Source organism: Dermochelys coriacea, chromosome 4 (assembly GCF_009764565.3).
Source record: "Dermochelys coriacea isolate rDerCor1 chromosome 4, rDerCor1.pri.v4, whole genome shotgun sequence".
Lineage (NCBI taxonomy): Eukaryota > Metazoa > Chordata > Testudines > Dermochelyidae > Dermochelys > Dermochelys coriacea.
The window spans coordinates 15197536-15211569 of NC_050071.1; the positions used below are offsets into that span (position 1 = coordinate 15197536).

Below are 14034 nucleotides of genomic sequence, written 5' to 3' on the forward strand. Positions count from 1 at the left end.
TTTCACTGTAAAAACAAAACAAAACAAAAACAAAAAACAACCCACGCTTTTATGCAGAAGACAAAACCACAGACTTTCCTGCCTTTCCCTCATGGTGTCTCCACATCCCAAGCTTAATTGTCTGTGTCATATCAGAGTACAGCACTGACACATGTCCTATGCCCCTTTACTATTTATTAATGTAAAATAAGATTTCTTACTGGATGACTTGGAGCTGACTTTCAATGGGACTTGTGCTTCTAACTCACTTAGACGCTTTTGAAAATCTCCCCCTCAGTGACTTGGTTATAGTCCCACAAGGGGCTAGTCGTAAAGCTGGCAAGAAAAGCAGCTCCCAGCCTGTGATATAAATATCAGCTTTCACATCAGGGCATTTAGAGACTCTGCAGTGATCTAGAGAGGGAGACACAGAGAAAGGGGCCTGTATTTTCTCACTTAGTAACGTTCCATTCACGTAGCTTCTCCCATTGGGCTGGGACTGAGGGATGGCACGTATATAGTTATACAATCAGAAAGCGGTGGGAATTACAGCAGCTCTGAAGGAGTTGGGGGCTGATAGAAGCTCCCATCTCCTCTCTCTACCAGGTGAGTGCAGAAACTCCTGACTGATCATTGTTTAGGGTGTGAGGGGGCATTCGTCTCCTGCCCTGCTGCCTTTCTATGTCCATAGACAAAAAACCCTCCTTGAACCCATCCCTGCTTCCCCACTGGAGACATACGAGGATTTCCCATAGTTGTCGGACTTAATTCCTGATCCTGTACTGCCCCAGTAGGGTGAAGGGTAAAGAATGGACACAGAATAGGCTGCGTTTTTCAGGGAGCAGCGCCTCTAAGACTTCTGGGGTGGGGGTTCAAGCTTTAGGCCAGTGATGCCTCTGGGAATCTGGATCAATGCACAGCTGGTGACCACAGCTGTCTGAGGCATATGTCACACATCCCTATGACTCAGGAGAAATAAGACCCTTAGTTAAAACCTCAGAAGGGGTCTTTAAACCTGTAGTTGCTAAGTTATTCTTTAATACCATTTAGCATTATTGCCTGGCACCATGCAACTCAGTAGGTTTGTGGCTTTCCAGCGTGCATGTCAGGGAGTATATATCAGTTACGCTGTGACCATCAGGGAAGTGCCAGGACACCTTTCTCCATCTGAAAAAGGGCAGGCCATCTTTTTAAGTTAGGGATTTTTTTTTTTTTTTGGAAGCTTAATTTTGTTTTGGAGCCAATAGTCTGCTGGTGCCAGGACCAATTAATTTACTCATTCATAGTAGATGGCAACACTGACAGTGTATTCAAGTAATATACTAAGCTGTTACATACCTTTTGCTGTCATTTATTTCAATTTGTTTGGCCATAAAATTATAACCTAGTTAAATCCTGGTAGCTACTGATGATCGGAGGGCTTTGGAAACAATACTGGAGTGCACTAAGGTTGCCTGTGAAAGCCCATTTTCTGCAGGCCTCCTCATCATTTTCACTCAGTAATGAAGCGTTTTGGCAAGATTCTTGCAGGGCATTTTTTTTTTTTTTACTTTAAAAAAACCAAGAGACCCAATTTATTCTGCTGCATAGGGAGCTCAGGTTAAAGATATGGATATAAAGTGCTGTATTTTCCCAGACCTGTGTGTTTGGATTCCCATTAGTGATAGTGAGATTTGGGAGACACAACTCCTTGCTTAGCACTTTGAAAGTATCCCTCCATATAGGTGAAGGTGGTCTGCAGAAATAATCCTGTTGTTTGTCATCCCCTGCTTTCTTTTTCACTCTTCAGACAGTTCAGTATGTTAGAGGTGCAACAGCAAAGGGCTTGTACTGAAGGATATTTTCCATTTGAGACGACTCAGCTGGCTGCAGTTGCAGTGATTTTAATGCCCTGGTGTTTTTCGTTAGAGATGGGATAAAAGGCTTAGCCTATCATGGTCATTCTGCCTTGGCTAAATTCAGGAGACATTCAGGCTTTTGCCCTGCCAGTGCCTGCATTTCTACAGTGTAACAGAATTAATTTAAAGTTATCTGTCCTGTTGGGAATATTGTTTCATCCTTTGGTATATCCTCACTGGGACTTGAATGGTTTCTTCTGAAATACGAATTAATATGCCAAAGAAGGCCAACATATTCTTCTAGAATGTGCTCTGCAGGCTTTCCCTGGTCGTTCAAGTCTAATTTATACACTGGGTAAAGTCAACTTTATAGTCAATTTCAAGTCTGCAAAGGTTTTTCAAGTGATGGTTCGGTGTATGTAGCTGTCTGCAATTCCATAACCTTTGAAATTCAATTTTGCTTGCAAACGTTCTGGCAGATTTAGCTTTGCTCAATTTTTGGACAAAGGAATCAATCTCAGTGCACTTGGACATACAAGGATATATTTTACTGAGCCGTTCATGTGTAGCTGAGTCCTCTGCATATGTGCCATAGCAATTCATAGAACTTGTACAGAACACTTGCCACATCAATTGGTAAATTTTTTATTAATGAGCTGGGTACAAAAAGTAGGAGTGTGCTAATAAAATTTGCAGATGACATGAAGTTGGGAGGTATTGCCAGTACAGAAGAGGACTGGAATATTATACAACACTTGAAATATCCTACTTGAAAACTGGAGTAATAGAAATGGGATGAAATTTAATAGAATCAAATGCAAGGTCATGCACATAAGAATTAGCAACAAGAATTTCTGCTATAAGCTGGGGATTTATCAGTTGGAAGCAACAGAGGAGGAGACAGGCCTGGCTGTACTGGTTGATCACAGGAAGACTATGAGTAGTTAATATGATGTGGTTGTGAAAAGGCTATTGGGATTCTAGGATGCATCAGGCGAGGAATTTTCAGTAGAGATAGGGAAGTGTTAGTACCGTTATGCAAGGCACTGTTGAGAGACTTCATCTGGAATACTGTGTGCAATTTTGGTCTCCCATGTTTAGGAAAGAGGAATCAAATTGGAACAGGTGCAGAGGAGGGCCACTAGGATGGTCCAAATAATGGAAGACCTACCTTTGGAAAGGAGACTCAAAGAGCTTGGTTTGTTTAGCTTAACCAAATGAAGGCTGAGGGGGAGATATGGTTGGTTGCTCGGTATGAATACACAAGAGAGATAAACACCAGAGCGTGGGAGGAGTTATTTGTTGAGTACCAATGTTGACACAAGAACAAACAGATATAAACTGACCATCAACGAGTTTACTCTTGAAATTAGATGAAGGCGTTTAACCACCAGAGGAGCGAAGTTCGGGAACAGCCTCCCAAGGGGAGCAGTGGGGCAAAAAACCTAACTGGCTTCAAGACGGAGCTTGCTAAGTTTATGGAGGGGATGGTATGATGAGACTGCCTACAATGGCATGTAGTCGATCTGTGACTGCTAGCAGCAAATATCTCAAATGGCTGGTGATGGGACAGTAGATGGGGAGGGCTCTGAGTTGCTACAGAAAATTCTTTCCCAGGTGTCTGGCTGGGTGGGTCATGTCCACGTGCTCAGGGTCTTAACTGATCGCCATATTTGGGGTCAGGAAGGAATTTTCCCCAAGTTCAGTGGGACACTGCACCCCGTAGTCTTCACAGTGATATTATTATGATATAATTAAAGCATAATTAATATACATTTTGTATGAGATGGGTCATGTGTGGTGCCATTGGAAAAGTTCTGATTTGCTGAATATGATTGTCCTATTTGTATGCATGTATCATTTTTGAATCTGAAGTTATGAATATTGACTAGGAATCTGTATTTCAAATGGGCTTACTCTGGAAAACACCCACAGCCAGCCTTTCAGGTACAACTATGGATATTTTTAGTAAAAGTCACAGACAGGTCATAGCAATAAAAAAAAATTCATGGAAACTGTGACCTGTCCCTTACTTTTACTCAAAATATCCATGATAAAATGGGAAGAGGCTGGGCAGCTGCGGGGTGCTGGGGAGCTCCGTGTGTCTTCCTGCTCTCCTGCGGCAGCCAGGGAGCTGCGGGGTACCCCCGCTGCCCATGGCAGCTCAGAGATTGGGGGTCCACTGTCTCAGGCAGCAGAGTTACCTCACAGCACATCTTTTATTTATTTGCTACATAATCTGCTTTGGTCTGCTATTTACTGTTTTTTTGTAGGTAACAGATTATTTTTTAACTATTATTATTTTGTAGTTAAAAAATTACCATTATTTTGTAGTTAATAAACTTGTTTTTGCTTTATCTAAACCAGTGAGTAGGAGTGAAGTGTGTGGGAATCATAGCTCAGGGGCAAAGGCTGTTGCATATTCCTCTCCATGTTGAGGGAGAGGGTGAACTTTATGAGTTTACGCTGTACAGTTCCCTGTGCAGCACAAGAAGGTATAATTTTGGGTTTATGCTCCAGAGGGGGTGCGTGCCTGGGAAGCTGAGAGTTACCTTGGCTTTAGCCTTTCTACTGTTGGTTCGTGCAGTGGCTAGTCAGAGAGCCTGCATGTAACTGCAGTGGGGTGTGTCCCTACCTGTGTGAATGCTGATGGAAGTGTCGGAGCGGGAGCGAGTGTGCAGCTTGTCACAGCAGCACAGCAAGAGAGGGAGCCCAGGCTGGTGGGTCAGGGGTTTCAGTGGTACCCCAGTTCCAGGTGGCACCCCATCGGGAACCTGTCACAATCAGATTGTCAGAGATCCTGGGGGTTTTCGCCTTCCTCTGCAGCATGGGGCACAGGTCACTTGCAGGTTTAAGCTAGAGTAAATGTGGATTCTCTGTAACTTGAAGTCTTCAAACCATCATTTGAGGACTTCAGTAAATCAGCCAGAGGCTCTGGGTCTATTACAGGAGTGGGTGGGTGAGGTGCTGTGGCCTGTGACATGCAGGAGGTCAGACTAGATGATCTGAGGGGCTCTTCTGGCCTTAAAGTCTGAGTCCAAATTGTCTCCGTTGTGTCATTGTCCATTTATAGATAATGGTTTCACTCTCTCTCTTGTTCCGTGCACTATGGCTTTCTCACAACAGTCAGGTCAAAGGAGCGGTTTGCTAGATTAATAAAACTGGACATAGACTCATAGACTTTAAGGTCAGAAGGGATCATTATGATCATCTAGTCTGACCTCCTGCACAGAGGATTCCCCCTTTTGCATCAGGATGGTTATTTTGTACCTCTGGGCTCTAGTGGCCTTTCAGTAACCTGTCTGCCTGGGAAACGGTCTCAACTCTTCAGTGCTTCTCTCAGGCATTTACGCAGACCTTGCTGCTCTCTTAGGGAATTAGCAATGCTCCTCTTCCTCTGCATTGTCTGCACGGGGGAGAGAGGAAATGCCACTGGTTTATGCAACCAGACCCTGCCACCTAAATTAGGAGAGGTGAACCTTAAGGGCTGCCCCTTCTCTGCCTTCTTTTCTTGGTTGAGGTTGTATAACCAAGTTAAGTTCCTGATTTTACAATACAGTAATAAAGCAGTGTAAAATGATTACTCATCGTTAAGGCTAATATTATGACACAGAGGTCACAGAAGTCACTGAATCCGTGACGTCCAGTGACCTCCATGATATTGGGGACCCTGCAGCTGATCAGCTGCTGCTGGCAGCGGGGGACCCTGCAGCAACCCAACCTCTGAATTGCCCAGCCGCCGCCACTGGCGGGGTCCCCCCGGGGCGGCTCAGCTGCCGTGAGCAGTCGTGGCCTGCTCCCCTGCAGTTCCCAGCTGCCATTGGCAGCAGAGGGACCCCAGAGCTGCTCAGTGGCCGTGGGTGGGTGTGGAGCCCCCTGCAGCACAGTGGGGGGACTCCTCCCAGACACTGGTCAATGGGGTCCCTGCGGGGAAGGGCAGGATGCTTGAACCTCCTCCTTTCTCATTTCTTCAGGGATATTTTTAGTAAAAGTCAGGGACAAGTCAAGGCTTCTGTGATTTTTTTTGTTTTGTTTTTTGTTTATTGCTCATGATCTGTCCCTGACTTTTACTAAAAATATCCATGACAAAATTGTAGCCTTACTCATCGCAGGAGAGATCAAATGCAAAATATGGTAGATACTCTGAAAAGGAAAGGGAAGGCCTTGGATATCATTTCAGCCATCTAATCGTGCCACACACACACACACACACACGTGCGGTTTTCCGAGCTTGTGGTGTTTGCCCGTGCAGCCTCAGCTGGTATTCAGACTGAAAACACTCATGTACTTTTTGGCTGAAATTTTCAAATCCTTCCAAGGGATTTGGACACCCAGTTAGTGGAAATTGCACATGTAAATCCCCTAGGGGGCTTTGCAGACCTCACTTTGTGTGCCTATATGAGATTCAGGATAAAAAGTTACAAAAGTGCCTAGGTGACTTATCTGCCTAATTCTTAGAGGAAGTCTGTGGGATTACAGTTGTTTTCAAAATTTTACTGATAGCCCATAGGGATTCAGGACTGGGACTTGGGAGACCTGGGTTCTATTCCTGGTTCAGCCACTGACCTACTGGGTGACCTTGGTTAAGTCACTTCACTTTTCTGTGCCCAGTTTCCCTACCTGTAAAGTAGGGCTAATGATACTGAAAGCAGCAGCATTTCCCCCCTCTGCCTCCTACATGGAGGCACGGCCAGGTGGCTCTGTGCACTGCCCTGTCCACAGGTGCCGCCCCTGCAGCTCCCATTGGCTGCGGTTTCTGGCCAATGGGAGTTGCAGGGGCAGCGCTTGGGGTGGGATCAGCGTGCGGAGCCCCCTGGCTGCTCCTATGTGTAAGAGCTGGAGGGGGGACGTGTTAGACCTGAACCCTGCTCCCTGGCTGGAGCGCCGGAGCAGGGCAAGCCCCAGACCTTGCTTCCCAGCAGGAGCTCAAGGTCTGGATTAAAACATCTGGAGGGCCGGATGCGGCCCCTGGGCCGTAGTTTTCCCACTTCTGGTTTAAAGCCCTAGCACTAGTCCTGCTGTCCCGAGTCTATCGACCCATGTTGGGAGGCTTGTTCCAAAATGCTGCATGAATGTACCCTGGGAGTTTTGCCAGAGATTTCAATTCGACTAAGACATGCACAAATCCATCTGCTCACAAGTTTGCTGCAATAAAGCTCATTCAGGCCATTCTGATATCATACGTGTGATGCTTCAAAATAGTGGCAAACCTCACTTAGCAGGTCCTGCTTTTTCATGCACACAGGCTGGTTTTGAACATATGTTCCGCAGTAGTAACATTTCTTTCATAGAGTTGGTTTAAAAAAACCCCCACCAACCTGAATTGTACTAGAGGTCATTTATACTTCTTAGAATTCTTTTCATCTCTTTATTGTTCCATTAATGCATACCTCTCCAAACCACATACAAGTCTCTCAACTTTCTTTAGGTTTTGATTTATTCTGCCAGTTGCCTTGTATTGTCAACTAATTGGAGTGGAAATGTAAAATGATAGCAGCCCTATTAAGCTGCCAAATCTCCTTGCTTGGCAGTGACTGGTCGTTGTACCAGAAGTGTAATTGCTCTGAATTCTGCCTCTGGTTTTGACAATGTGGCCCAGTAGTCTTCCTCTAAGACATCTGATACCTGCTTTTCTTCAGTGCTCTGGTTGAGAGACGCATGTGAAGTAAATCCATCCCTTCATGCATTCTTGTGGGGTTAGAGAATACGACGACTGAATGCTGAATGCTGTCATACATAACTTGGTCTAAGTACTTTGTCAATATGTCATTCCCAGGAGAACTGGAAGCTAATTTCCCCCCGCTTATGGTATCCAGGTTCCCTAGAGTGAAGATACCAATGCCAGTCATGGCCAGTACGCAGAGCAGGCTCCATTGTGAAAGCTGGTGAACCCAAGAAGTGTATTTTACCAACTTCCCCCCCTTCTACTTTTAGAAGAAGGGGTCAGAAGGATGGGTATCAATGAATAAAGATCATGTAGATTTTCTATAAGATGAGAAGAGTTGCAAGTTGAATCCTGAGCTAATACTTATGGCCCCAGCCAGGCCTCATTCGCCGCTCCCTTCCCTACCCAAGCCACTTTTCTCCCCAACCTACTAATTCTAGAAATGCCACCAAACAGATGTCCTGCTTTGAGGTCTGCATATCATAGCACAGGATCCAGTGTCTATTGACATTTTATGGATGGACTGAATATGTTCATACAGTCCTATGAAACAGAAGGGCGGCGGGGGAGGAGAGAGATGCACAGCTGTTGTGTGCGTCCCATCTCCATAGTGAGAATGCATCAGAATTAAGCCCAGGTTGTGATCCAGTGGAATGCTGTCCTACATCACTGTATCAAATCGTATTACTGAGGCTTTATATGCTTAATATCAGACTCAACTTTGTCATGTTAAAGAACAGAGAAAAAGCCAAGCTAGAGCAAGCACAGTTCAGCCACATAAAACTGCGATATCCATTCAAAACAGTCATGTTAGGAGAGGATTAGCTTTTTAAAGGGTTAAGTTAATCTAGTGGTGGCTGGCTGTGGTGACTGCAAAACAGGGTCAAATATCTTCGTTTCCCATCTCTAGCCTTCATATACATCCTTTGTCTTTCTTCAGTTGTTAGCTTGAGTTTACAGGATGCTCCTAAATTTAGAACAATCTCTCTGTACATGACTACGTAGTACTCACTTTCTCCTCCTTTCAGTCCCTCCTTAAAGCCCAGTTCGTGCTTTTTTTCCCCCTGTTCTTCTCACCCGTACTCTCCAAACCCTGCTGTATCTGAGCTGTGCTTCTAGGCCTTCGGTTTATTTTGTCTTGTCTCTCTGCTTATAGACACTGACAGACTGAGAATGGATTTCACTCTGTGACGCTGACCCTTCAATCCAAACTGTTAGCATGGACTTCTGTGGCCATGCAGAGCCAATGGGATTATGGTTATGACCAATGTTCCCTCTAATTTTTGACAGGCCATATGCGCAAAAAATGTCTTCTGTGCAAATTGTTGTGCTTCTGTGCAAATTTTTGTGCGTGCGGTGTTTCACTGTGTGCGTGGGGTTTAGGATCTGTGTGCGCATGCACACACCCACAGCTTAGAGGGAACAGTGGTCCTGACCCTGAAATTGGGTTCACATGGGCAGTCCCTTTCCCCCATGCAGCGCTCCATTGGCTTCAGTGGGACTCTGCGCAGACCTGAGGACCAGCCTGTGAGGATCTGATTTATAATTCCAATAAGGGACTGTTTGTAAAGGGATGTGTGCATTTATAGTACTCTTTAAATGACTTTTATTAATAAACATCACCTTTAATATGCTGTAATGTTAATCTTCTAATATGGCCTTTAAACATTCAATTCAATTCGAGATCCTTCCTTTTGCTCTAGAAAAGTGCTAAGAATTAATTCATAAAAATAGTAATACTTGGCACTTATACAGTGCTTTGCACCTCCAAATAGCTTTACAAACATTCTCATTAATTATGCTACTAATTATGGTAGCTTTGGTGGAGAAAAAATCCCTTGATGTTCATTTTAAGTGAAAAATACACCCGCAACAGGCAAGTGAATAGAGAAATCAAACTGTTTTGGCAAAGAAGTGAAATATCTCTCTTGCTAGTGAAGAGATATTTGAGGCTCTGTGTATTGTCAGGACTCCAGGAGTCCTAGAAATGAGCTGTGTAGGACATTGCACAGCTGAAAGGGAGCAGGAGTGAATTATCTACACTATGCATGTTAGGCAGAGCTTGACACCATTACAACTCACCCGAACTGATTCTGTAACTATACACTAAATCACACAAGAAAGAGAGATTCTAGGCTAACACTCTATTCTCACAGCTGTGTGTGCAGAGGGGCAGTTATATCATCAGAGGAGAAATGACTATCCTTCTCGGGTATCATTTATATCTTGTACAATGGAGCTGTACATTTATGCACATCCCTTGTTGTATTTAGTATTCATAGATTCATAGATACTCAGGTCAGAAGGGACCATTCTGTTCATCTAGTCTGACCTCCTGCACAGTGCAGGCCACAGAATCTCACCCACCCACTCCTATGAAAAACCTCACCCATGTCTGAGCTATTGAAGTCCTCAAATCATGGTTTAAAGACTTCAAGGAGCAGAGAAGCCTCCCTCAAGTCAACCATGCCCCATGCTACAGAGGAAGGCGAAAAACCTCCAGGGCCTCTCCAATCTGCCCTGGAGGAAAATTCCTTCGTGACCCCAAATATGGCAATCAGCTAAACCCTGAGCATATGGGCAAGATTCACTTAATACAGTCATCGGCTTTATTAGAGGATCCACCTAAAGGACCCAGTTCCAAAGGCTTTATATTCACAGAAGCCTCAATGCTCTTTAGCTGTACGTTGGCATTACTATGTACAAAGGATAACATTTGCCATCAATGAAATGCTATTGCAAGTCAATGAATGAACACCAGGCTCTCTTCAATTACAGTTCTAGCGGCAGCTCCAGCTTTCCCCCCTCCATAGTCCACCTTCTCTCCCACAAAAGAATTCATGCTCCAGGAGATATTAGCACAGAAAATGAGGTAAAAATGCTGTTCTCTGATGGGCCTGATTTAAAGTGACAAGAGACTAAATTCTTAGTTAAAGCTCTGACTTCTTCCTGGATTCCTGAATCTAATTCTCCATCCGATCAGCTTGATGCCAAACGTAGTCATGGCTGGTAGTGGCGTGACAGGGAAATTGGATGCTCAGTCATGGCTCAGACTGCACAGGGGCATAAGAGGGTTTAACAGCTTGCATCTGGGCACATAAGTGAGTGTGCTGTGAATTAGGAGGGCAGGAGGTGGGAGGAACCTTGGTGCCTCCTCCACCCATGCCAGCCTGCACAGCTGAGTTGGAGCAGTAGCAGATTACTATCCCCAAAGAGCAAGGAAAGGTTCGGGAGGGAGCTGTGCCTCTGTGATCAACTCTGCTGTCTTGTATGCAGGACAGGAGCTGAAGTGAAGCCTAGCTCTGTGCAATGAATTGGGGGCTATTTAAAGTTTGGAAGTGAGAAAAAACTTGGGTCAACTTTCTGAAGGTCAGATGGAGGAAACTTTAATGAGAAAGCAGGTTCTGGAGCAGAGAAAATGCCAGTTCTATCAAAAAAATCTTTCTTGACTGGGGAGTGGGAAAGAGAGAGAAAAGGGAAGTGCAAGAGAATCCCCACTGATGGCCTGTTTCCCCTAGGCTAATATCACAAGACCCCATCAGTTATATATGTGAGAGTGGAAAAATCTTTCATCCCAGGAAGTTGGAGAGTTTTTTTTTTTAACACATAAGGCCAGATTTTCAAAAGTACTCAGCACCCAACAGTTTTCGCTTAGGCACCTGATTGAGTGGCTAGATTTTGAAGAGAATTCAGCTCCCATTTAACTGTCTAACTGGAACCTGAGCACTTGTGAAAATGCAGCCCCTAAAGGACACTGACATATTTTTCCCGTGGCCAGAATAGTATTAGCAGCTAGCCTGAAATGTATCATTAGTATTAAACCATGGACCACATTTTCCCTCCTTTATTCACATTGAGTAGCACCTTACTCTGGAAGTAGTTCAGTTTAATTGGAGCAAGTCACTACTCAGTGTGAGTAGGTGGCAGAATCTGGCACTATACGGACTCCATTTTCAATGAGATTTAACTTTGATTCCATAGAGATTTTTCTGTATGCAGAGTCAATCTCTTATGTGGCAAAAAGGCAGTTTGGTGCAGACATAATAGCTGCATAATGAAAAACAATGTTCAGATAAGAAATTAGTTACCCTCTTCCTTGTTAGTTAACTGAAAGTTTTAAAAAATAAACAATGATCAAATAAGTATTTAGTACAAAACCCAGAAATTGTAGTGTTCCCAGCCCCTAGTACTTTTCATGTGTTTATGAAGCTATCAGTTATTTAAAAAAAAAACAAACAAAAACCAAACCTAGCAGAGAAGGAAAGTGGTTGGTTGCTCTAGCTAAACTGTCAATTGTAGAGGAATTCAATTTGGACAAGAAACATGAATTCTGAAACAAAGGAGGTAGGAACCATTAATTTGTCCATAAGCCTCACAATAAGAAACTTGGATGTGAAATCCTGCCTGCTTTATTCATGTGAGTTGTCTCATTGAAGCCAGTGAGATTACGTTAAGCAAAATAGGCAAAATTTAGCCTTTGATCTCTAATTTCTAAATTTACTTCAGAAAAGTGGATTACAGACTCCTTTTCTGGTTTCTTTCTTTCTACCCCAAAACAGTTATAGCCTGATTCTCATTTGCACTAAGTCCACTTTCCACCATTCTGACAATGCAAGAGAGCCTTAGAGAGTGGAGTAAATTATATTTACGTTCACTTTACGTCCTCTCTTTGCTGCTCGAACAATGTAAATGAACCTTAGTAGGAAATTTTCCCTGAGGGTTATAGAAGTGATCTCTAACATAGTAAGCACAGTGCTGTCTGCCTGTGTATTTGCACATAAACATTTCCTTGCCATGTTTCTGCATATGCAAAACCTCTGTAGGAATGGAAACTGCTTTTGCACACAGACAGCAGGTAGTGAGGTGATTAACCCACAGCAGTCAGTTTTCTCATGACAATACAGTGTTCATATACAAGACTGGATTTTTTTTGCATGGGCAAAATTGATAATAGAAAAATTGCCTTCATCAAAACGTAATGATTGGAGTCTGGCCTTAAGTTTGCAAAATTATGCCCATAACTTTAGAACCTACTGTGCACTTCCTCCATAGACGCCTAAGTCCTCCCTCTTGAGGGGCATGAGCTGAATTTTTTGGACCCCCCTCCAATTATCCCTTCCATAGTTGTCAATTCAAGAAGGAATGATTTTCACCTCTTGCTCTGTGGATGGATTTAGGACCTAGTTCTCAGAGATACTGAGCACCTACAGTTGCACTTGAAGTTAGTGAGAATTACAGGTGCTCAGCACCTCTGAAAGTAGTCCCTTAGTGATGTACTGTATCAACACTATTGGCTTTACTCGTGATGACCTACGGAGGTGCAAGTGCTGTGGCTAATGGTGCCGCAGTCAACGTCAAACTGCTGCTCGTGTAAATATCTAGCAGCGGCAAATATGTATATTTTGGGATGATCAGCGATAGCCAAAGCTTTTTGTTTTCAAAGCCACCTAGTGGATTTGGATGCCCCTAGGCAGCTTTGAAACTCTTAGCCTAGATTTGTTTACAGAAGACAGGCGATTTCAAAGAAGTACAGCAATCAGCTTTCAGAGTAGCAGCCGTGTTAGTCTGTATTCGCAAAAAGAAAAGGAGTACTTGTGACACCGTAGAGACTAACAAATTTATTTGAGGATAAGCTTTCGTGAGCTACAGCTCACTTCATCGGATGCAGCTTGTGGCTATTGCAGGTTATGTACAATCAATTATCTTGCAGTTGGACTTGATTGATTGTTTTTCTGTGCATGGCCTTGTCTTTTCATTATGAGTTTGAAATTATGAAATGAATGGCCCTGGATTTATTACTGCCTGGGATTACTAATCAGCATCGAGAGGACGGAGTCCGTTGCAGAGTTTAATTGATTTGAACCGTTAGCCATTAGATAACGCTGCACGTTTTACACTTGATGCAAGTTTAATTCAGATCTTATGTTTGTTTGCAGAACAACACAATTTGGAAGCCAGATTCTTGCCAGGAGTGCAGATGCCATAGTGACATTGTCATCTGTGAACCTGCCGTTTGCAGAAACCCTCGGTGTGACTTTCAGAAGGTAAATATGCCTGTTGGCTTGCTATGCAAGGGATGGGAAGTATCTGAATCATTAGGTTTTTCTCTCTATGTTCAACCTAAGCCTTCTGGGTAACTACAGGTTTGGGAAAGTATTATATTGGAATATACACAGTATATGATTCATGCAGGCATGGACTGGACAATCAGAAGGGGCTTAGTCCTGTAGCCACAATGTAAGCAAAGCATCTCTTTTCTTTCGTGGGCGTCATGGTTAAACTTGCATAGACAACCCGATTATTAATTTCTCCTCTCTAGTATAGCAGCAGCCCTGTCACGGTTCCATTTTCATCAGTGGGAACGGTAAGAAGTGAAAAGTGGGTGCAAAATGCTGCTAAATCAAAATGGTAGCATTTTCCACCCACTCTACTCTGATGTAAATGACTGCACAGAATTGCACAGGCATAGATGAGAAGGGGATTTGGCCCTCTGTGAACAGAAAAGACAGTGTTTTGAAGTCCAACCAGTTTGTTCCCTTCTCACATGGAAAC

The 14034-nt window shown here is 43.7% G+C and overlaps 1 protein-coding gene across 1 annotated transcript in view; it reads left to right on the top strand.

Annotated features, from left to right (window-relative positions):
- FRAS1 (Fraser extracellular matrix complex subunit 1) overlaps positions 1–14034 on the top strand; it is a 302180-nt gene that overhangs the window by 105597 nt on the left and 182549 nt on the right. The window contains 1 exon segment of the mRNA XM_038399497.2: positions 13419–13526. Coding sequence (XP_038255425.1) covers positions 13419–13526 — 108 coding nt within the window.